The sequence below is a fragment of the Podarcis melisellensis genome (assembly GCF_964234715.1).
Source record: "Podarcis melisellensis genome assembly, chromosome: 8".
Lineage (NCBI taxonomy): Eukaryota > Metazoa > Chordata > Lepidosauria > Squamata > Lacertidae > Podarcis > Podarcis melisellensis.
In genome coordinates, this window is record NC_138540.1 from 29,789,433 (window position 1) to 29,809,983 (window position 20,551).

Below are 20,551 nucleotides of genomic sequence, written 5' to 3' on the forward strand. Positions count from 1 at the left end.
CTTGTCCAAAGAGAGCAGCTGGAGTCTTAGGAACAAAGGAAGCTAGCTGATCCTGGACCATTGAGGACAGGGATGGCCAATGTGCCTACCAGGTGTTGTTGGGGTACAACTCCCATCGTTCCTGAGGTCTGGCCATACTGACTGAGGCTGTTGGAAGTTCAGGACCTTAGAGCTCAAGCCCAGCAGTTTGGATTGAAATGCAGTTCCTCCCCAAGTGATTTACCATTTGGAAATTCACTTTGCCCCTCTCTCCAATGACCAATGGAATGGAAACTGGGTTCAGCACTGTCAGGCTGTCCCCGAGCTCGGCTATCGCCATTTTTTAGTTTGTATAATAGCATTGCTTTACTTGGGACTGGCTAGCGGGCTGTGTGCAGAATGATCCATGGAGAGACCATGTGGATAAAACTAGAAAGGAGATGGAGCAAAACTGCGGAAATACTTGGGCTGCGGATTGTGGAAGCACAGGATGAAAAGGGCTGAGTTGGCTTTGCCCAAGTGCCAGTAGATGCATGAGGAGGAGAGCAATGTGCTTGCGGATTTGAAATGGTATGGTAACAACTGGTCTCTTCTGTGAGCTGTGAGGGTTGGAGCTTAGCACAGACTGCAGCGGGCTTGGCATTTAATAGGAGAACAGCTATGGCCATTCCTGGGCCAGGAAAGCCTGGCTGCAGTAGTTCATGCACTATTTACTTCAAGCCTGGATTACAGCAATGTGATCTATGTGGGGCTTGCCTTGTGCTTGAACGGGAAGCTGCAGTTAGTGCAGAATGCTGCAGCACAGTGGCTGACAGGAGTGACCCCCCCCCCCCGCAGCACTGGTTGCCGGTTTTCTCCTGGGCCAAGTTCAGATTGTTAGTACCTATAAACCCTCAGCAACATGGTAAACATGGGACCACTTTGCTTGTGAGATTGCCTTACTCCATATACACTCCATATACAAGCCTACCTAGACATGTAAACTGTTGACATGTGTTATAATCTGTCTTTAGAATATCATTGATTTCAAGGGGGGTTTATTTAAAAAATGTGTTAAATGGCTGCTTTTAACTGTTGTTATAATAATTCTACAGTCTCAAATGCAGAATAAATGTTCATAAATATACAAGGCAAACAAACATACAGAAGTACAGGATGAATCTTTTAAAAGAGGCCCCATGGAACATGTGTACTCTGTATCCACAGGGCCTCTTTTAAAGGACTTACCCTGTATATAAACCATGTGTCTGAAACAGTACAGGAGAGCAATCCTGAAGCCATTTTGACTCTCCCAAAGTGACCTCAAATATTTATCTGCGAGGAGGAAGGAAATGGGGAAAGCTTTCCAATTGTCTTTGGACTGGATGGGTTTACACCTCCCTGCAAATACAGTCTGGCAAGTATCTGTTAGGCTGAGCAAACTATCAATATGTGTAAGAGATTTGGGAACTAAAGTATTTACCTTCTCAAAGGAATGGCCAGGGCCGCCAGGCTACCCAGAAAATGCAATCAAGTAAGGCGTTTCCGTGCGCTGCTCTGGTTTGCCAGAAGTGGCTTAGTCATGCTGGTTACATGACCCGGAAGCTGTCTGCAGACAAACGCTGGCTCCCCCAGCCTATATAATGAGATGAGAGCCACAACCCCAGAGTCGTCCGTGACTGGACCTAATGGTCAGGGGTACCTTTACCTTTACCTTTTAAGGCATGAACAGGTATCCTGGCAGACAGGAGAGAAGCAACACTCTCAATATTCTGCTGGAGACCGCCTCCTTCTGTGATGTACGCATGAAGTTTTGGGGGGTGGTCTTGGGCTACAGAGTGGGCAATTTCAAGTCTTTATAAGTGTTTGTGCACCATTGTTCTGGGTCTCTCCTACCTCCTTGCAATGAGGAGAGGGAACTTGGTTGCAAAAGAAAAATAAAGATCTGCCTTGCCTGCCTTCCATGGATCTTGCCTCCATCCATTCATCTCTGACTTAGGGGACTCAGTCCCTTGGGAGTTGGGGCCAGCAAAGCCAATCCTCCTATTTTTTCTATAACACTGTCTTTACTGATTATTTTATTGTCTTATTCCACAGGTCCCTCCTTCTTTTTATATACATTTTATTCCAAGAGATTGTTAGAGATATTATCCTTTTGCTGTTCCATCATTTCCTAGTCCTTCATTGGTTCTAAATAAGATACAAAGAGATGGCTAAGATATTTCAGACTTTTAAGGGGGGGAATCATGGTGTATATACACACAGAATGAAATTCATATCAAAAACAAAAGGCCATGCCCCAAGTTCCTTAGAAGGTTGGAGATTCAAAACGGGGGACTTCTCAATTTCAGTTTAAAAAGTCCTCATTCTTTCAATCAATGCTATGTAATTCTCAAAGTGACCACTGGATGGCAGATGAAGCGAGAAAGCTGTGGCAGAAGGAGAGAGGAAAATGGGTGGCAGAAAGAGAGTAAGTGGGGTATACAGATTGGTTCTTTAAGTCTCTAGTCTCTGCCAAGTGGTGTCTTCAGCCTATCCTGCTGCCAGCATGCAGACCCTGACAGAGTACCCCCAAAGCAGTGTGGTCCTGAACAGAAAAAAGCTTGCCCACCCCTGACATCAGACACCTCAGGATGTCTTTCTTGCAGAAGACAGGATGAGGTAGAAACTTGCGGCAAAACTGACACCAATGTCTTCTTTTCATTCTGCTCTCTCACTTGGCTTGGAAACAGAAACGGCAGAGAGAGAAACTAGGGAGAGTTTGAGCCTCTCCATTCTCCTGGGTCTCTTTTGCAGAAGGGGGGAAAAGGCAGGTCCCCGAAGGAGGTGACGTTGATTGTTCCCCCACACCAGGACTTCCCCACCCCTCGCCCGGCCCCAGGGATCTTCACACTTCCGTTTGGTCCCCTGCGCTTTTTATCATCGGCCAACTAGTCTCGCTTAAACATTAATGGAAAAAATTGCATGCAGAAATATCGCATCGGAGATAAGCACAGTAGCAGTCAGGAGCCTCTGTTTTGAAAGTCCTCCAGCAAGGTGAAAATGGCACATGGCAACAGCTGGAGAGAGAGAGAGAGAGAGAGAGAGAGAGAGAGAGAGAGAGAGAGAGAGAGAGAGAGAGAAAGAGAAATGGGTGGCTTAAGCTGGGATAAAGAACCATTTTCAGCCCGGGAATCACATTCCTTTCTGGGCAACCTTCTGAGGCTGCCCACTACTGGTGGGCAGGCCCAGAGATAAAAGGGGGCAGAGCACTGGACGCAAATTTTACTTCCATGTGGTAGGCTACTTTCTGCACACACTTGCCATCCAGGCAAGCCTTATCGGGTTTCATGGCACATTCCAGTCATGCAAAAACACTCACAGACCATGTTAAGGAAAGGTGGTGAGGGTGTATGGGCTGATGAGAGGCCTGAGGGCCAGAGAGAGAAGCCTGAAGGTCACATTTGGCCCTTGAACCTGAGATCCCCCTCCAACATCCCAAGCAGGATGCACCACCCCACTCCTGATACATGCATGAATTCTGTATCATTCAAAGACTACTTGGGGTTTTTCCCCCTTCCCATCTCATCTGCTGGCTAATCACAGCAGTGGACAGCAAAGTCAATCACAAACATGGCTGTGGCCGGCAGGTCCTACCCTTCACCCTTGCCTCCAGACATCTAGGAGGTGGAGCCTCTCAGCCTAGCCTACCTCACAGGGTTGTGACCAGTCAGATGCTAAGCAACCGTACTGCTGCATTCCTTTGGTGTTCACGGTATCTTTGCAAGTAGTTGGGTGGAAACTGGAGCAAACTGGCGCTGCTTCCAGAGGCTCCCTTGGCAGCCCCACCAGGCCCAGTGGTCACCAACCAGCACGGATACGAGCCAAGGAGGAAGCCATCTTTGTAGTTTGTGTGTCCCCACTGTTTCTCCGCTATGGAGCTTGGAGGGTGAGATAGGATCCAGCCTATCATGGTGCCTATTGTGCAGGCTAGATAAGAGCCATAAAGCACTTACACTTCAGAGAATAATAAAATATTGGTGGCCACTGATATGGACGTTACATATTTTTATGACTGGGAAAATCAAGGGCAGAATAATTTGGTGTTATTGCCAAGCACCAGGAACCCAGGGAGCTGTGTGGCGTTACTGATTAACACGCTTCTTAGCATTATTTTCCTGACGTCAGCATGGCTGAAAGCCAACTCACTAATAATCGCTCATATCAATACCAGTAAAGCATCATGGAAACTGCAGCGGTTACTGTGCAGCCAGAGATGAGCGCAGCAAGATCTCATTCCTCCCTGCAGTTACTTGTTGGAAAGAGAAAGTTCCTCTCCTGGGCGAGCTAAAGAAGGAACAGACCAGGGCAAATCAGCAGAAGGAATGCAAAACACAGATCCTCCTGAAGAAGAAATGCAAAATACAGGTGATGTAGGACGCATGGTTGGAATTTCAGCCTCTCCTGTGGGACGACCCGGCCTAGGTGCCCCAAATCAACCAGCTCTGGACACGAACCTGCCAAACTCTTTCCCTCCAGCCTTTTGGGTAGCGACTCATTCAGACAGCCCTGCAGAGAAAGTGGACCTTGGATGCTTCTCTGCAGTCCCAGCCGCAGACACAGACTGTGTCATCTGCTTCAACCAGTACAGTCTTAGCAGACTGCCAAAACTTCTGGCTTGCCAGCATGTCTTCTGCGCCGTCTGCCTGAAGCTTATCCTGAGGAACGACGGGAAGACGTGGGAAATTGTTTGCCCCATCTGCCGAAAAGCCACCTCCGTCTTTGGGGGCCTTATCTGCAGCCTCCGCGATAAGGAGGAAGCCGTTCTTGAGCCCTTGCCAAACCCTGGCTGGAATGCAGAGGGTCTCTTTCCTCTGGATGCTCAGAGAGGGAAGCCGCTGGCTCGTGGCACTTTCCACGTCAACCCAGATGATGGCGGCAGCAGCAGCGATAATGTCAGGGTGGCTGCCAAGAGGCTGGTCTTCCTTCTGCTGCTCTCAGCCCTGCTCGTGGCCCTCATTCTACCCATCTTGGATCAGGGGCTGCTGAAGTGGGCCATCTGCATCGCCATGGGCTTGGGACTGGCCTTAGCTGGGGTGCTTTGCTTCAACCCAAAGTGGCGGTGCAGCAGCCTCTGTGGTTCTCTCCCATCCTGGAGAATGAGAGCGAGTCACATCACCTCTGTTGCCTGAAAGTTCCCCAAACTCCAATTATTAAACTATGGAACCTTCTTCCACAAGAGGTAGGGATGGTCACCAACATGAATGGCTTTAACCTGGATCCACTTGACCCGTGCGATCGCCTTACTCCATATAAGCCCACTAGGCCATTTCAATCTACAGAACTGGCATTGTTACAGGTGCCACCTAATACTTGTTTTACCTTTGTAAGAAATCATTTAGTGTGGCAAAACCTACACTTTGGAACTCCCTGCCTGTTGACATTAAGCAGGAGCCTTCACTGTACTCTTTTCAGCTCCTGCTAAAAACATTTTTGATTAGACAAATCTACCCAGATACCTAGAATGTTGAAATGTGTTTTAATCTGTTTTTAGCTCGTTGGTGATTTTATTTTTTAATGTTCTGTTTTTAACTTTTTGACTGGTAATCTTATTGTTTTATTCTTTTTGTACACCACTTTGGTTTTTTTACAATTAAGAAGTATATGGATTTTTTGAGAAATAACAGAGCACTAGCCAAATTCATGGAGGATTAAGGCTACCAATAGCTGTGTTCCACCTCCGTTGCCAGAAACTGCTGGGAATTACACTCATGCCCTCCTTGCAGGCTTCCCTTAATGGACATCTGGTTGGCCACTATGTGAAGAGGATGCTGGGTGAAATGGGTCTGATCCAGCAGAGTCCCTTCTTATGTTAAAAACAGGCACATGATGCGTGAGATGGTTTGGGTTGCAAACTCCCTTCAGCTGTGCTGCACTGGCTGGGGCTGATAGTCCAGAACATCTGGAGGGCACTAAACTGGGGATATAGCTGGTACGCAAGGCTTGCTGGGAGCCTCTCGAATGGCAGTTAAACTGCCACAGTTGCTCACAGTTGCCATGGTGCTGGCAGGTTCCAGCCTATGTATGCAGAGCAACAGCATCCCAAAGTGGTCAACTACGATTGGTCTTCTGGTGGCCATTCCATTCAAGCCCATTGGGACTTTAGGCCAATGGGGGGCTCAGACATGCACTGGAAGCAAGTTGATTGGTTGTAGGCTACCAGCTGCAGGGAATATAAGGCCAAGATCAGTGCCGTTTGGAGGTCAGTTGAACAGTCCTAGGAGGGCTGTGAAGTTCAGTGAGGGACTTAAGAAGATTCTAGAAGAGGGAAGCGGAGGAGCCTGAAGCCAGGAAGGTCTGTGAGAGAGGAGAGGAGGTCTCCTGTAATAGGTTTGGGGAAGAATGGAGCCCAGTGAATCAGCTGTTAGGCAAGTCATCTGAAGAAGCTCCTGACCAGACTGAAGACTCCTGGTGGTGACCTCAGGGAAGCCTGCCAGATAACTCAGGGGAAGTGAACGTGACCAAACTTCAAGTGAAGCACTCTAAGCATATTTGAATTAACTGAGGTAGAGTTGGGAATGGTACCTGGTTATTGCATAGCAGTACCTGCGCCTCTCTGGACTACAACTCCATTGAGCCCTGGTCATATTGGCTGGGGCTGTGGGAGTTGGATTCCAAAAACATTTGGAGGGCCAAATATTTTCCATTCCTGGCTGAAAAGGAACAGCAGCAGACACCTAGCCATCTTCTTAATACAACACCAGCATTCTTGTAACATCTATTTAAGGCAGCAATAACATATTGCATCTGATGTTTAAACCACATTTCTTACCAGCAAGTATAATCTCATTATGTAGTATTAATAATAATAATCTTTAATAAATGTTAATATCTTTGTTTAACTACAAACTATACATATCTGGTCTGTTTTCTCCTATGCCTAAATCCACAGGTAGGTACTGTATTTGTAAAAGGTAAGTAAGAAATAATAAATAAGTTTAAAATAAGGGTAAAGGACTCTTGGATGGTTAAGTCCAGTCAAAGGTGACTATGGGGTTGCGCTGCTCATCTCGTTTGCAGGCTGAGGGAGCCGGCGTTTATCCACAGACAGCTTTCCGGGTCATGTGGCCAGCATGACTAAACTGCTTCTGGCGCAACGGAACACTGTGACAGAAGCCAGAGGGCATGGAAACACTATTAAAGTGGGTATTTTTGATTGATGGGGACACAGGGGGCGCTGTGGGTAAAACCTCAGTGCCTAGGACTTGCTGATCATAAGGTCGGCGGTTCGAATCCCCATGGCGGGGTGAGCTCCTGTTGTTCGGTCCCAGCTCCTGCCCACCTAGCAGTTCGAAAGCACCCCTAAGTGCAAGTAGATAAATAGGTACCGCTTTATAGTGGGAAGGTAAGCGGCGTTTCCGTGTGCTGCGCTGGTGCTGGTTCGCCAGCTGCAGCTTCGTCACGCTGGCCACGTGACCTGGAAGTGTCTTCGGATGGCGCCGGCTCCCAGCCTCTTGAGCGAGATGAGCGCGCAACCCTAGAGTCGGACACGACTGGCCCGTACAGGCAGGGGTACCTTTACCTTTATTTTTGATTGAAGTATATACAAGGTGCATTATGACTTGCAGCTGGTGCAGTGTGAAAACATCAGGGCCACAATTAGGGGTGAAGGAATTCAATTTGGTCTACATTTATAAGGAAAACAATCTTAATTTGCACCTTTTGAAACATGCTCAGTGAAGCACCACTGTCCTCTGAAATGTGTAGTTCTCTGAATTTTGCAAAGCAGTTCTCTAGCCAAGAGATGCACATGCTAGGGTAAAGTGTACATTAATATAACAGCATACAACCCCTTATAGACGGGGATATTGTTTTGCAAAAATATGTATATTAGTGAAGATTGCATACAGGAGAAATAGGCACTAAAATGCTGCTGAATTTTCATGACGACTAGTTTTTTAAATTTGCAAACTGAGAAACATTGGGTGCTGAATTTAAGAGTGGAAAAACGAGAAACCAAGGGAAAAAATTACAGATTTTTGCTGACCTCAGTCACAATCCAGGACAAAGGTAGAGGCTAAGCAATGGAGTCTAAGCCACCAGACCTCCACACCCACCCACATAGGGAGAAGCCCCTTTGAATTTGATGGAACTTATTTCTGAGTGTGTGTGCATACATGGGCATCCAGAGATGCTTTGATGCCCAAGAAATGCCCCTTGCTTGCCTCCATGATGGGAGTGGGGGTGAAGCTCTGCAAGGGTTTCTCCTCAAGCAAAAGTCCCTGCTGAATCTCCCTTTCTGCCACCTGGTGAGGGCTTCTCCTTGGTCTGGTTGGCCACTGTGGAAAAAGGATGCTGGACCAGATGGGTCAAGGGCCTGATCCAGCAGGCTATGTTCATATGCCAATTTCCTGTTCAGATATTTAACTTCTGGAGACCCTGGGAGCAGAGAGCTGAATCCTGAAAGAAACTCTTGAAACTCATATGAACAACATTTTAACATTGTGAGTTATTGGGTTGTTTTTATTTTGATTATGTACTTAATGGTTTTATATTCTGATTTTATCCTGTGAACTGACCTGAGACCTGTGGGTGCGTATAGGGTGGTATATAAATTCAATAAAAAATAATAATAAATAATTTTACTGATGATTTGTTAATTAGATTATATGACTTATGCTGTTTAGGCTATCAAAGATTAGCAGCAGCACCTTGAATTGTGCTCCTTAAAAAAAGGTAAGCAGCCAGTCCAGTTGTTAAAGGACTGATGAGATGTGATCCATTTGTCCACTCCCCCAATTAGCCTAGCAGTTGTACTTTGAATTAATTTTTTCTGAGATCTTCAAAAGAGCCACATGCAGAAGACGTGGCAATAATCTAGTCTGGAGGTTACCTGGTCTCAATCAACTGGAGTACATGCCCCTCGCAGGGGTGAACAGGTACCATGGGTCTCAAAAGGAAGAAAATAGTGGATTTGTTACAGCGCCTTAAAACCACCCCCACTATATTGTTCTACAACTGCTGTTCATTCTGACCCTGTGTCCTTCTTCCACATATCTCCCACTGTCTTTTGAGACAACCAGAACTAGAAATCGACTAGAAAGAACCAGAAGGACTAATCCTGAAACTGGGCAAATTCTATTAACGTCAGCAGGAGCTAATAAGAAAATAAGGCAATAAATAAAGTACAGAGGTCGGGGCGATAAACTGAAGAAGAGATTGATTGGGGAGCAACACGTGATTCCAGCTGGTAAAGGATGGCTTGGCTTTTAGAGTTGGACGACAGGGTGGCATGAATGGTTCCAATTGCTTCAAGGGAGATCACAGCCAGGTAGCTTGTAAAATAATCTCTGGCTAGCCAGAGATCCAACTGCTAGATGATCTTAAAGTAGTTAGAAGCTGAGAGCTCTGCCTAAGTATCTGTATGAGCTCCACAAGGGATGGCGGAAGAACCTGATCATAGAATTGTAGAATTGGAAGACACCACAAGGATCATCTAGCGGCAAGCAAATCCCACCCATGAAACACATGCCCTTTTTATGGTCCCAACGGGCTTCCCGCAGGCCAGGTGACCGCTCTGGTCCTGTTCTCTATGATCCACGCGTCAGATGATCGCTCTGCAACCCATTTCTCTATGATCCCCACTTCTTAGTTGCTTCCGCGTCAGGCGGAAGTGGGCGTGGCGCGCAGGCGCAGTAGCGAGAACAGCGTTCGCCGCCGACTGACAGGAGCCGGTTTTCGGGCTCTCCCGCGACGATGTCCCGCAAGCAAGCGGCGAAGGCACGGCCGGGGAAGGCGGAGACGGAACGGAAACGGGACGAGCGAGCGGCTCGGAGGGCGCTGGCGCGCGAAAGGCGGAACCGACCCCAGGCCGAGGGCGAGGGAGGCCTGGCCGGGCAGCTGCAGGCGCTCGGGCTTCGCCTCAGGGAGGTGCCGGGCGACGGGTGAGCCATGCCCCGCCCTCTCAGATTTGAAACTCCGCCCACCGCAACGGCTCCTGCTCGAGAGAGGCAGATCTAAGCTACACCCGCCTACAACCCCCACGCCCCGCCCACAGCCGCCCTCTGCTCGCGAGGGTTCCAAGCCACGGCAGCTGAGGCGCCAGTGGTTGCTTTGTTCCGTTCCTCAACTTTGATGTCTAGAAGCAAACTCCGCCCACTCTCAGTGGCTCCGCCCATAGGGCCCAGCAAACGTTCTGAGCCAAGACCTCGTTCCCAATATCTTTAGCATTGCCAGCTTATTTTCTGGCGTTTTTAAAAGGCCCCTGTGCTTTTATCAAGCTCAAGACAGTCAGGAGTCTAGCATGTAAAGCTTTCCTTCTCTCGATGGTAGGAAGTTGTGGGAAAAAAAGCTGCTGTTGAATTTCCTTGTTTTCTTTAGATGCATTAAAAGAGCACGTTGGAAAAGGAAGCAAAATTATACTCCCTGCTCCTTCCCCAAGGCCTGCCATCTTTATCCATTTCTCCCTTATTTGTTTATTTATGCAAAGAACCTTTCTCCTGCTTTTTAGACAAAAAAAAGGCTCACAAGAATAGCTTACAGAATGCTCTAAAAAGTTTAAAAGGGAAAAAAGACTCTCCCTGTTCCCAGGCTGGCAGTCTGAAAAGGTGCAGTCAGTGCTTTTTTTCTGTGGGTACGCAGGGGGACGCATACCCCTAAACATTTTGTGAATTTCTGTACTTTTGTCCATTTACTGTATTTTCCCCGATTTGAACAAGAAAATGGTGATTTTCTTGAGTCAAAATGAGAGTACAGTACTCCTAAACATTTTTAAAGAAAATAAGCACTGTGTGCAGCACAAAAGGAAAATGCATTGGGATAGAGGAGGAAATAAGCAAACCCAGGTATCAGTTCTTAAGTTTTAAGTTCTTTTTGGGATCCTTAAAAATAGCAGTATGATTATAAACATACAAAAGGAAATGTGAGGATCAGGGACATAGGCTTGGCTAGACAGACATCCAAATTGTATTGTACTGGAGGGAAAACCTTGTATAGTGTATAATGTGATTTGACAAAAAGAGCTTAGTAAGACCATGGCACCTGCTTTGCATGCAGAAAGTCCCAGGATCAATACTGGCAACTTCAGGTAGAGCTGAGGGAGGCCCCTGTTGAAAATTCTGGAGACCTGCTGCTGCCTGTGAGTGTAAAGCTAGATGCACCAGTGGCATAATTCAGAGAAAGGCAGCTTATTATGGACCTCTGTTGATTCAGTCCTGAATTGTTAATAAACCAAGGACCATGATTTTACTCCACCACCCCTTGACAAATCTCCTTCAGACAAACTCAATTGGGCATAATGTCTTCCCACAGGAACTGCTTGTTCCGGGCTCTTGGGGACCAGCTTGAAGGTCACTCCCGAGACCACCTCAAACACCGCCAGGAAACTGTGGACTACATGATAAAGCAACGGGAGGACTTTGAGCCTTTTGTGGAGGATGATGTTCCTTTTGAGAAGCACGGTGGGTGCCCTTTGTGAGAGGTGGAAGTTGTGCCTACTGCTGCTTTTGAGCGCTGTTTGTCCAAAATACAGGCTGCTAGGCTGCTAAGTGGGATCAGTCAGTGGGAATATGTATTGCCAGAGCCGTCTTTCCTATTGGGCTTACTGGCGCATTGTGCCAGGGCGCTGGCCTCTCAGGGGTTTTGCCGGCAGCCTCCCCTTTCCCTGCACACCCGCCAGCTGTGCCCCATCAACCATATGACTGGCGGGCATGCAGCTTGCCTCCCAAGCCTCCGCGGGAGGAGAGTGATCCCCTCAGAGGCTTGGGAAAGGGTTGACAAGTCAACAATTCTGGGAAGCGGGGTGCCGGAGGTATCTTTGCACCACAGCGCCAGATATGCTTAAGATGGTCCTGTGTATTTCACTGGTTCTAAGCTCTGTTCAAAGTGCTGGTGCTTATATTTAAAGCTTTCCATTGCAGGAGTGGCTAACCTGTGACCCTCAGAGGGTGCTGGACTGCAATTCCTGGCATCCCTGACTCTTGCTTGGGCCTGATGGGAGTTAGCCACTCCTGCTTTATGGCTTGGCATCAGGGTCTGTATGTTGAGGTCACATTCAAAACCTAGAAAGGTTGCCTAGAACATGTCTGTTTTTATTTTCACAGACATCTAGGTTAACATATATTCTCCTGTTGTGCTCTTATGTTTGTCTCGCCCTGCTGTGCTACTACTGTTGTTGCTGTTGAACTGTTTAAAATGCTTGTCTAACTCCGCCTTCCCCACCTTGCCACTTTCCAGATATTTGGATTATAATTGCCATAGTTGCTGTCTGGGGCCTCTGGGAATCTTCCAAAACATCTGGAAGATGGCAAGTTAAGGAAGCCTGTTTGAATTGTGGGACGTATGTACAATACTAGGGCTGCAATAATCCCGGGGATTTCAAAGGCAGAATTGATAAAAGGGGGGAATTTCCAAAAGGCGATGGTTTGTCCTGGCAAGTCAATCGAAAAATGTTGGTTTTTTGGCGTTTTTGTAAGAAAAAGCTCAACAACTTTGGGGTTTGTCTAAAAAAGCTAGAAACTCAATATCTCTTGGCGTTTTTACTTTTTGAAATATGGCAACCCTATACAATACATACCAACACTTGGAGGCCTTTGGAAGAAAAAAATGTGTGTACTCCAATGCATTGCATCAGAATAAGTCTCAGCCTACGTTCACATTCTATCATTATAGGAGAACCATTAATATTTCCACACATAGTCATAAACTGTTTCAGAGCCCCATATTTGCTTTAAATTGGGAGTCAATGTTGTCAGTGACACAGGTTTATAGATAAAACATCTCCATGTATCCCCATCAAGAGCTGAATGGCATCCTGCAGGTCTTGGTTGCCTGGCATTACACCAAGTGAATGTCCCTTTGGCAACTTCACTTGTTCTTGTCAAAGGGTCTTTTGTTGTGTGCTGTTGCCATTGCCTTATCTGTGTAGCATCTTTCTTTTATTTGCTTTCTGTCCTCCTTCAATGTACATTTCATTTCTTCTCCTCCTCTCTTCTTATCTTTTCCAGTTGCCAATTTGGCACAGCCTGGAACGTTTGCTGGCAACGATGCCATTGTAGCCTTTGCAAAGAACAATCAAGTCAATGTTGTCATCCACCAGCTCAATGCCCCTCTGTGGCAGGTAAGCCTCAAAACACTCAATTTGTCATAATGTGCCATTACTCCGGTTAATGCATAATTTTCCTCCTGTTGCAATATGGCTAACAATAGTTTTCCAAATTTGGAGAAGGGGGAGCAGTCCCTTTCTTATGCAAAATAGGCATCTAGATTAGATTATCTCAGTGCACCCCACATAGGCCTGTCTATGACAACTTGTTTGGAATTGCGGCTGGTACAAAATGTTACAAATATAACATTGGAATAATGTCACCATTCATATTCCCCTTGGTCTTGAAATCCTCTGCCATACTTATAAGCTGGGCTTCAGTCTCTCCAAATTTGGGCTTTCCTTTTATTGGTATTTCTGACACAGCTGACCCATGAAACGCATCCTTGTTAAGGATCTAGGTGCTGGATGGGGGAACTGGTAGAAGGGAGTTCTTCTTGGTAGAGTTATGAGAGGTTTATGGGCCTCCCCTTCATTGAGCTAGATAGATGGAAACTGTAGAACCAATAAATCACATGAATCCACACTGGAAATGGCAAGCACTTGCCTCAGTAAAGGCATTGCTTCTTTTTGAGGAAGTTGAATGCTCTTGAAAGCATCCAGATTTAAAGGCCTGCTTGCACCAATCTCTCATCATGCATCTGCCCCGAACCACTCTTCTTTCTCAGATTCGTGGAACAGACAAAAGCAACGCTCGAGAGCTGCACATTGCATATCGATATGGAGAGCACTATGACAGCGTCCGGAAGATTAACGACAACTCTGAGGCTCCTGCCCGGCTACAGACGGAGGTTGGTTCTGGGCCCTGCTAGGTACTCTCTGGAGGTGTTCCTGGGATGGGGTCTTCTCTTTTTGCTGAGCAGTGGATGCTTAGCTTGGCAATACAGTGATGCTGTAAAAGCAATGCATTTTAACAGATTTCATACCCCGTTAAACAGATGTTGTGGAATGGATCAAGCGGGGGGGGGGGAGCCTATGATTTAATTATCCAAGCTGGGTAAGATAAGGGTTTAGGAAGGATACCTAGCTCAGCTGTAGAGCACTTGTTTGGCATGCAGAAGGAGCAGGTGTAGTTCCTGGCAACTCCAGCTAAAAAAGGATCTCTGATAGCAGGTACCAGGTACTCTGACCCACTGTCAAAGATGAATTGATACTCTCCCTGAAGCATGTGGCTGCTTAGTTTCACACAGTGCTGCAACCATCTTCTGATCATTTAGCCCGTTTCCTGGTGATTTTTCCTTCCAGAAACTGCTAGGCAGGTGGGAATAATTCTGGCTTCCAATTGAAATTGTGGAAGACACACATTCACCCACACTCACTTTCTTTCACTCACATACACTTCCATGTGCAGAAGCCTCTGGGGAGTCCTTGAGCAGCTGTGCATGGCTCTTTCCCACCTGGGTGGTCTCTTGTCTGCCTGCTGAGGGACCGATTACATCAGAAAGGCACTGGGTTTATTTATTTGTGTATATATTTGTAAACCATTTTGGTTTACAAAATGTAAGCCAATTCTGGGTTACAAAATTTTTGTAAACCATTTTGTTTTATTTGTGTATTTCTGTAAACCATTTTGTAAGCCATATTTTCCAAACCATTTTGTTTGAATAGTGGCCTATAAATATTTTCTGTGGAATAAATGACAGGCCTTGCTCACACAATCCACCCGTCCCCCCCACCCATGACATAGGATGACATATTGCAATGCCTTCCTGTCATTCCAGATGTTGTGCAGAAACGAATGTAATAAAAAAGAGAAGGAGGAAGCAGAATCAGAAGAGGAAGTCCAAGACGAAATTGAGGATGCTGTCCAGAAAGTGCGGAATGCAACTGGCTGCCTGGTGAGCCTGTGCCATTCCTTTGCTTGGGGAAATGCTGGTGAAGGTGTCTCTCAGGCAGTGAGGGTTGGGAAGCCCAAGGCCCCCCAGATGGTGATGATAATGGAATTGAGCTCCCATCAGTCCCAGTAGTCCCATCAGTAGTCAGGGATGATTAAAGTTGTCCCTTGACAGTGTCTGGAGGTCCACAGATTTCCTTCTCTTGCTGTAAGATGGGTGGAACCTTAGCCCTGGAAGCTAAATGTGCCCCTAGTTGGCACTAGGCTAAGCCCCCTCTCCCCTAGCTGCAGCCCTCCTCTGCCATACGTCGTTCCCTCCTTAAGTGTTTCTTCCTGCTAGAATATGTTCTTGAACTCTGAGAACGCCTCTTGGTTGCCTGGGTGTATAATACAGAGAGTTATGTGTGGAAACAAGCCTGCTGTACAACGGTAAAATTCACTGTCTATCTGGCACATGTTGTTTGCTTTTCAGGATTCTGATTTAATCATCCGGATCCTTGAAACGGAGGACTACAATATCGAGTCTGCAATATTTGTTGTGTGTCAGATAAATGAAGTGAAAAGGCTCCGTGAGTAATGGGTTGCTCTTGCCACACAATTACCAATTACAGTAGAGCAGCCCGTTTGAAATAAAGGAGGGAAGCAACATGGAAGTGGAACACGCCCCCCCCCAATCCCTGCATTGCAGGGCTTTGGATTTGATGGCCCTTGGCGTCCTTTCCAACTCTACAATTCTATGATTCTAAGAGCCTTCCAGAGGCTGCAATTAAGTGTTCCTGGCCCACAGTCTTCCATTGTGTGCACAGCATCTTCCTAATAGTTTAACTAAGGGAGAATTATGAGGCTTATGATTTGATTATGAGGCTTATGAGGCTTATTAATTATGAATCCCACCTGTCAAACATGCCCTGCCACTTCAGAGATGGAATAGATATGGAGGGATAAGGACCTAAAAAGAGCCTGGGTGCTGGATCAGGCCAAAGGGAGTCCATCTAGTCCGGGGGTGGACTTCAATCTTTCAAATTTCAGTGGTGCCCTGTGTGAGGCCAAAATTTCATGCATCCTGCCTCTCATCTTCCTTTCTGTTCAATTCACTACATCATAGTTGCGACACCCTGCAGCGCCCCCTAGGCTTGATCCCCAGTGTAGCAGTACTGGTCACACTGTTCTTATTCCACCTCTGTCTAGTCCACCTTCCTGTTCTCACAGGGGCCAACCACATGACTGTGGGAAACTGGCAAGCTGGAGCACTCTTCCCTCTTGTGGTTTCCAGCAATGGCTGTTATTCAGAGACATGCTGCCTCTGATCCTGGAGGGAGAACGTAGCCATGCTGGCTAGTAGCTACTGATAGCCCTACTTGTCTTGAGCTGCCCAAGTTGTTGTCTGCCACAACCTCCACTGGCAGGTGGGGGTGGGGGTGTACTTATCTCTCCCACCTCCTTGCTGCTTCCCATTTACAGACACCCTGTTCCAGGCAGCTACACAACCAGGAAATAAACCCACTTGGGGGGGGGGGGAACCACATGCAGGAAGGAATGGATGGATGGGAGACAGGCTGGCTTAAGCCTTCTGTTTGCTACCCTTTTCTCCCCTCTGCCACTCCACAATAATGGCCCACTCCACTGCATCTTCTAGAATCAGTATTTTGGAATGGGGAGGGACCCAAGGGCAATCTAGTCCACCCCCGTGCCCTGAGATGGGTCTCTGACAAATCACTGTCCCTCTCATAGATGCTGAGAAAGCCCAGGAAGCCCAGGAGACAAACCGACCAAAACTGCATCCCAGGCCAACCCTGTGGGAAGAGAATGGAAGTGGCACTAGGATTTTTGGGAGCCAGGAAATAGAAAACAACAAGCCCCAAATGAGCTCACTGGAAGGAAACCAAGCCAGTAAAAAGCAGGCACCAAAGGTATCTTGAAGGGGAGAGGGAGGGGGAGTTCTGTGGGAGCCCTGGGGTTTCCCCCTGCCTCGTAGTGGTACTTTTAATGGGGGATTCCACAGAGGAATCTGCCTGGATGGTGTCAGAGTCACATCCCAGGCAGAAATTCTGAGATCTGCTCTCTCCCGACTTGTCCTCCCAGCATTGCTATCCAGCTCTTGTCCAGACACTCCACTCAGGCTTGTGGTGGTATCACTTTTAAAAATATCCCTACAGTGCATGTGCTTCATTCAAAACAGCCTTCCCCGACCTTGTGCCCTTCAGGTTCATGACTCCATCAGCCCCAGAGCTGGTGGGAATTGTACTCAAAACTGCCTGCATGGCATTAGGTTCGGGAAGGGTGATATTTTAAAACTGCAGTCTTGCCAAATCAGTCATTCCCTTAATTCCTATTGTCCCGATTTGTGAAGCCAGATAGGATCTGGTCTGGACCTGTTCACAGCATTCTAACTTTCCTCCAGCTCCCAACCCTGGTGTCCTTCTTACATGGCGTTAATAACTGCAACAGTTTGGAAACTGTCTGGCTTTCTGAGTGTTGTGTTGAGCTACCGATAAGCACAAATTACCATGAATCGATCTGGGACAGCCTAATTTGCTCTGGAGCGATTTGTTGCTTCTTCCATCCAATCTGAACAGGGAAAAAATTGGCCTGATTCAGTTCTGAATTTGGCCAAAGCTATTGCACAGCCCTAAGCAGCTCCTGTCATTTTGTTATTTGCTTGTTGTGCTGCCACTCTCTCCTCCTGCTCATCCAGGACAATGGCAAAGTCCATCCCTTTCTTGACGTCCCCTTTGTTTAGGCCTTGGTCCCTGCCTTCTTCTGACACTTGCACCCCCAGACTCTGCTACCTAGGGGATCCCTCTAAATCACAGTCCTCCTCCTCTTCCTTTAGTGCTTTGCTAATTCTCCCCTCCGGCAGGTGTCCAACAGGCAGGAGAAGAAGCAACAGCGACTGGAGAAGAAGCGAAGGCAGGAAGACAGACACCGGCAGAAAGTCCTAGGAAGCAAGAGCAACCTCTCAGACAATAATAAGAACGCCATGGAGTCTGAGTCGCAGGTCACCCTAGTGAAGACCATTGCGGCTCTCAACATCTGACTTAATGGTGTTTCCCCATTTCTGATGTGCGTGGGAAAATGAAACTCTGGCTGCTGAACTTTGCACCCCAAAAGTACCTTCTTCAGAGCAAACACTTCGCCCCTGTCTGTCTTTGTGAACAGGGGTGTCTGCTATGCTGTTTAACTGACAGTTAAACAATTCTTCAGTTGTGCACAAGAACCCTGGTGTGGGATGGCTGAGCAGTTCCTGTGCTGGAGCCTGGACAACAGAGGCCTTAGGGGTGGAATCCCCAATCATGGATCCTCTCGCTGCAGAGCTCATGGAATTTGCTCCCGAATCTTCCATGGCCACTTCCCAATTTGTCTTATTTTCAGTGACCCCCCGCCTGCAGGAGGGTTAAAGGGTTTCTTTGCTCAGGAACACACCTTCTTTTTGGCAAAGTCAGCAGGGAAAAAAGAAAACTGCTTCTGACTTACATCCCAAAGTGAAAACTTATCTACCAAAGTTGGTACTGAGCCTGTTAGATTGTTGCTTTCTCCTCCCAATCCTACTCCCCAAGGCAATATTGTTAAATTCTAGACAATGATCAATTGTGCACTTTAGCCTACGGAAATGATGGTGGCTTGTGTCTGGGTGTGTGTGTGGTGGGTTGTGGGTTGTGTGCATAGTAGCAAATTCTATACAGACAGGCCGATAGTGTAGAGAAACTTTTCCTGTCTGCAGCAGGGTTTGTTTGATCAATTACTCACTTGCACCCCTAGCAGGAATAGGCCACAATTGTGTCACAGCACTGGTTGGGCAGCTGTCCACCATTACAGACTTGTGGCGGAAGGACCAGATCTCATCTTGTGCCTGCCCTTGTGGGGTTCTTAGTCCTGCCCCACTTATGCAGGGATATGGGCTCCTCCTGTGGGGGTGGGCAAATCAGAGTATGAAGTGGCTGAGCAGCGCTACCTAAGTTGGATTTCAACTGTGGCCCCTTCACCAACGATGGGGAGGAAATGGACAAGCCCCATCCTTGCCAGCTTACTAGTATGGGATGCAAACAAGGCTGACCCAAAGTGTACTTTCATCTTGAACATTGGCGGTTTTGTTTCCTTGTGAATGTCATGGCCTTCATCCAAAGACACTTGGTACTCAAAGAATTACTTCTTTATCATGTTAAAATTTATAGACCCAAGAAATTATACTGGCAAACTTCCAAGGGACACTTGTTCCTTAATTTTGTTCGCTAAAAAAACCCCATTTTCCTCCCTAAAGAGTTCTATTATAGTTGGGTTTTTTAAAAGGCTAATTCAGCAGATATTACAGGGAAGGGGAAGCTACCCCCCGCCCGCAATCCCACCAGCTGCTTTTGGATTCCAATCCTTGTCATCTCTGGCCAGTTCCTAGGCTGACTGGAGTGGAACAGGGTTTGTGTGATTTCAATATGTATATTCTGCAGTTGCCATAAAGAGTGGGTTTAGTGTACCTAAATGGGTTGATTCAGAAGGCAAAATTTGGATGGAAGCAACTTTTTTATCCTAGTGCTGCGACAGTTGGAAAATGTGGCACTTGCCTAATGGCGGTTTGGAAACAGGGTTCTGGTGCTTCTGATACTTATAAGCCAAAGGGTGGATTTAGCCAATGCATACTAAAAAATGCCATTCAACTAAATAAGGGCAGAGGGAAAGCTTAGGACCATTGGGAGTGGCATGATGCAAGCTGCTAGTGCAGCCTTGGCCACTTGGGAGCTGTTAGTCCAATATACCTGGAGGGCAGCAATTTGGCCAAGACTGCTGTAAAGGCAATGGTTGCCCCTGCCCTTAGAACGGAAGCTGATGCCAGAGCTGTCAATCATGCCTCTCACCAGGCTACGCTGACAGGACAGTTTGGTGAAGGTTCTCCTTACAGTTAGTTCTATGATGCCAGCAATCTGGACAGCTGTTCAGCAACCCCAAGAACTTTTCCTCTTGGTGACATCAAGTAATGACAGTCCTCTTCGTTCTGGAAAAGAGAGCCATAGCAGAGATCCAGGTTTGAGGTTGTAAATATGTTTGGTGGATAATGAAGGGGATAAAAGTTCTGAATCTTTGTGGTTATCAAAATAAAATTGGCCTTGTTGGGGTTATCAACCAGTTAAAACAGCCACGTTTCCCTTTTACAAGCCTGTGGTTCTTCCTGGCAGTGGCCCACAGCCCAAGAGCAGGTCTTGCGCTGGCATTCAGGACTGCACATGCCACTGCTTTCCCCAGCATGCACAAATTGTATGCCCACTCTTGTCCCACCCACTTTTGCCTCTGGCCCCGACTGCCATTGGCATATGAAACACTTGCCTCTGCAGGAAAGTTCAAGGGGCAAAAAAATAAAATCTGAACCTAAGGGAAAGCAGCGCTAAAAACCAGCAATAAAAGCAGTTAAAGCACCAAAGGCAGGGATAAAAATCAGAGTTTTATGTGGTGCAGAAAAAGATGGCTGCTGAGTGCCTCTGGGAAGAATTTTCCACTCAGAGGCTTAACATTGTCAAGGCCCTAATATTCTCTTTGCTTGTATTCTTATTTCTTATTACATTTATATCTCTCCTTTTCATCCTATATGATTACAACCCACATGATTCCCCCTCCCTCACTTTATTCCCATGACACTCCTGTGAAGATAGTGTGACTGACCTGAGGTCATTCAGGGAGCTTCATGGCTGAGT

At 47.0% G+C, this 20,551-nt stretch overlaps 2 protein-coding genes and 1 long non-coding RNA gene across 3 annotated transcripts; 2 read left to right on the forward strand and 1 right to left on the reverse strand.

Moving 5' to 3' along the window:
• Nucleotides 1–2,172: 2,172 nt before the first annotated feature.
• LOC309375421 lies at nt 2,173–9,600 on the reverse strand. The gene is made up of 2 exons (XR_014170919.1): nt 9,511–9,600; nt 2,173–3,017 (listed from the first exon to the last, which is right to left on the reverse strand). It is a non-coding gene; the product is annotated as an uncharacterized lncRNA (long non-coding RNA).
• On the forward strand, nt 3,014–5,892 carry LOC309375419 (E3 ubiquitin-protein ligase RNF186-like). Its single transcript, XM_081921061.1, has one exon. It carries the CDS (start codon nt 4,323–4,325, stop codon nt 5,127–5,129), a length of 807 nt encoding a protein of 268 aa, XP_081777187.1. The 5' UTR covers nt 3,014–4,322; the 3' UTR covers nt 5,130–5,892.
• OTUD3 (OTU deubiquitinase 3) lies at nt 9,589–19,995 on the forward strand. Its single transcript, XM_081921060.1, has 8 exons — nt 9,589–9,881; nt 11,248–11,396; nt 12,942–13,054; nt 13,708–13,830; nt 14,761–14,877; nt 15,346–15,442; nt 16,605–16,783; nt 17,734–19,995. The coding sequence occupies exons 1-8, from the start codon at nt 9,694–9,696 to the stop codon at nt 17,908–17,910; spliced, it is 1,143 nt and encodes a 380-aa protein (XP_081777186.1). The 5' UTR covers nt 9,589–9,693; the 3' UTR covers nt 17,911–19,995.
• Nucleotides 19,996–20,551: the final 556 nt, after the last annotated feature.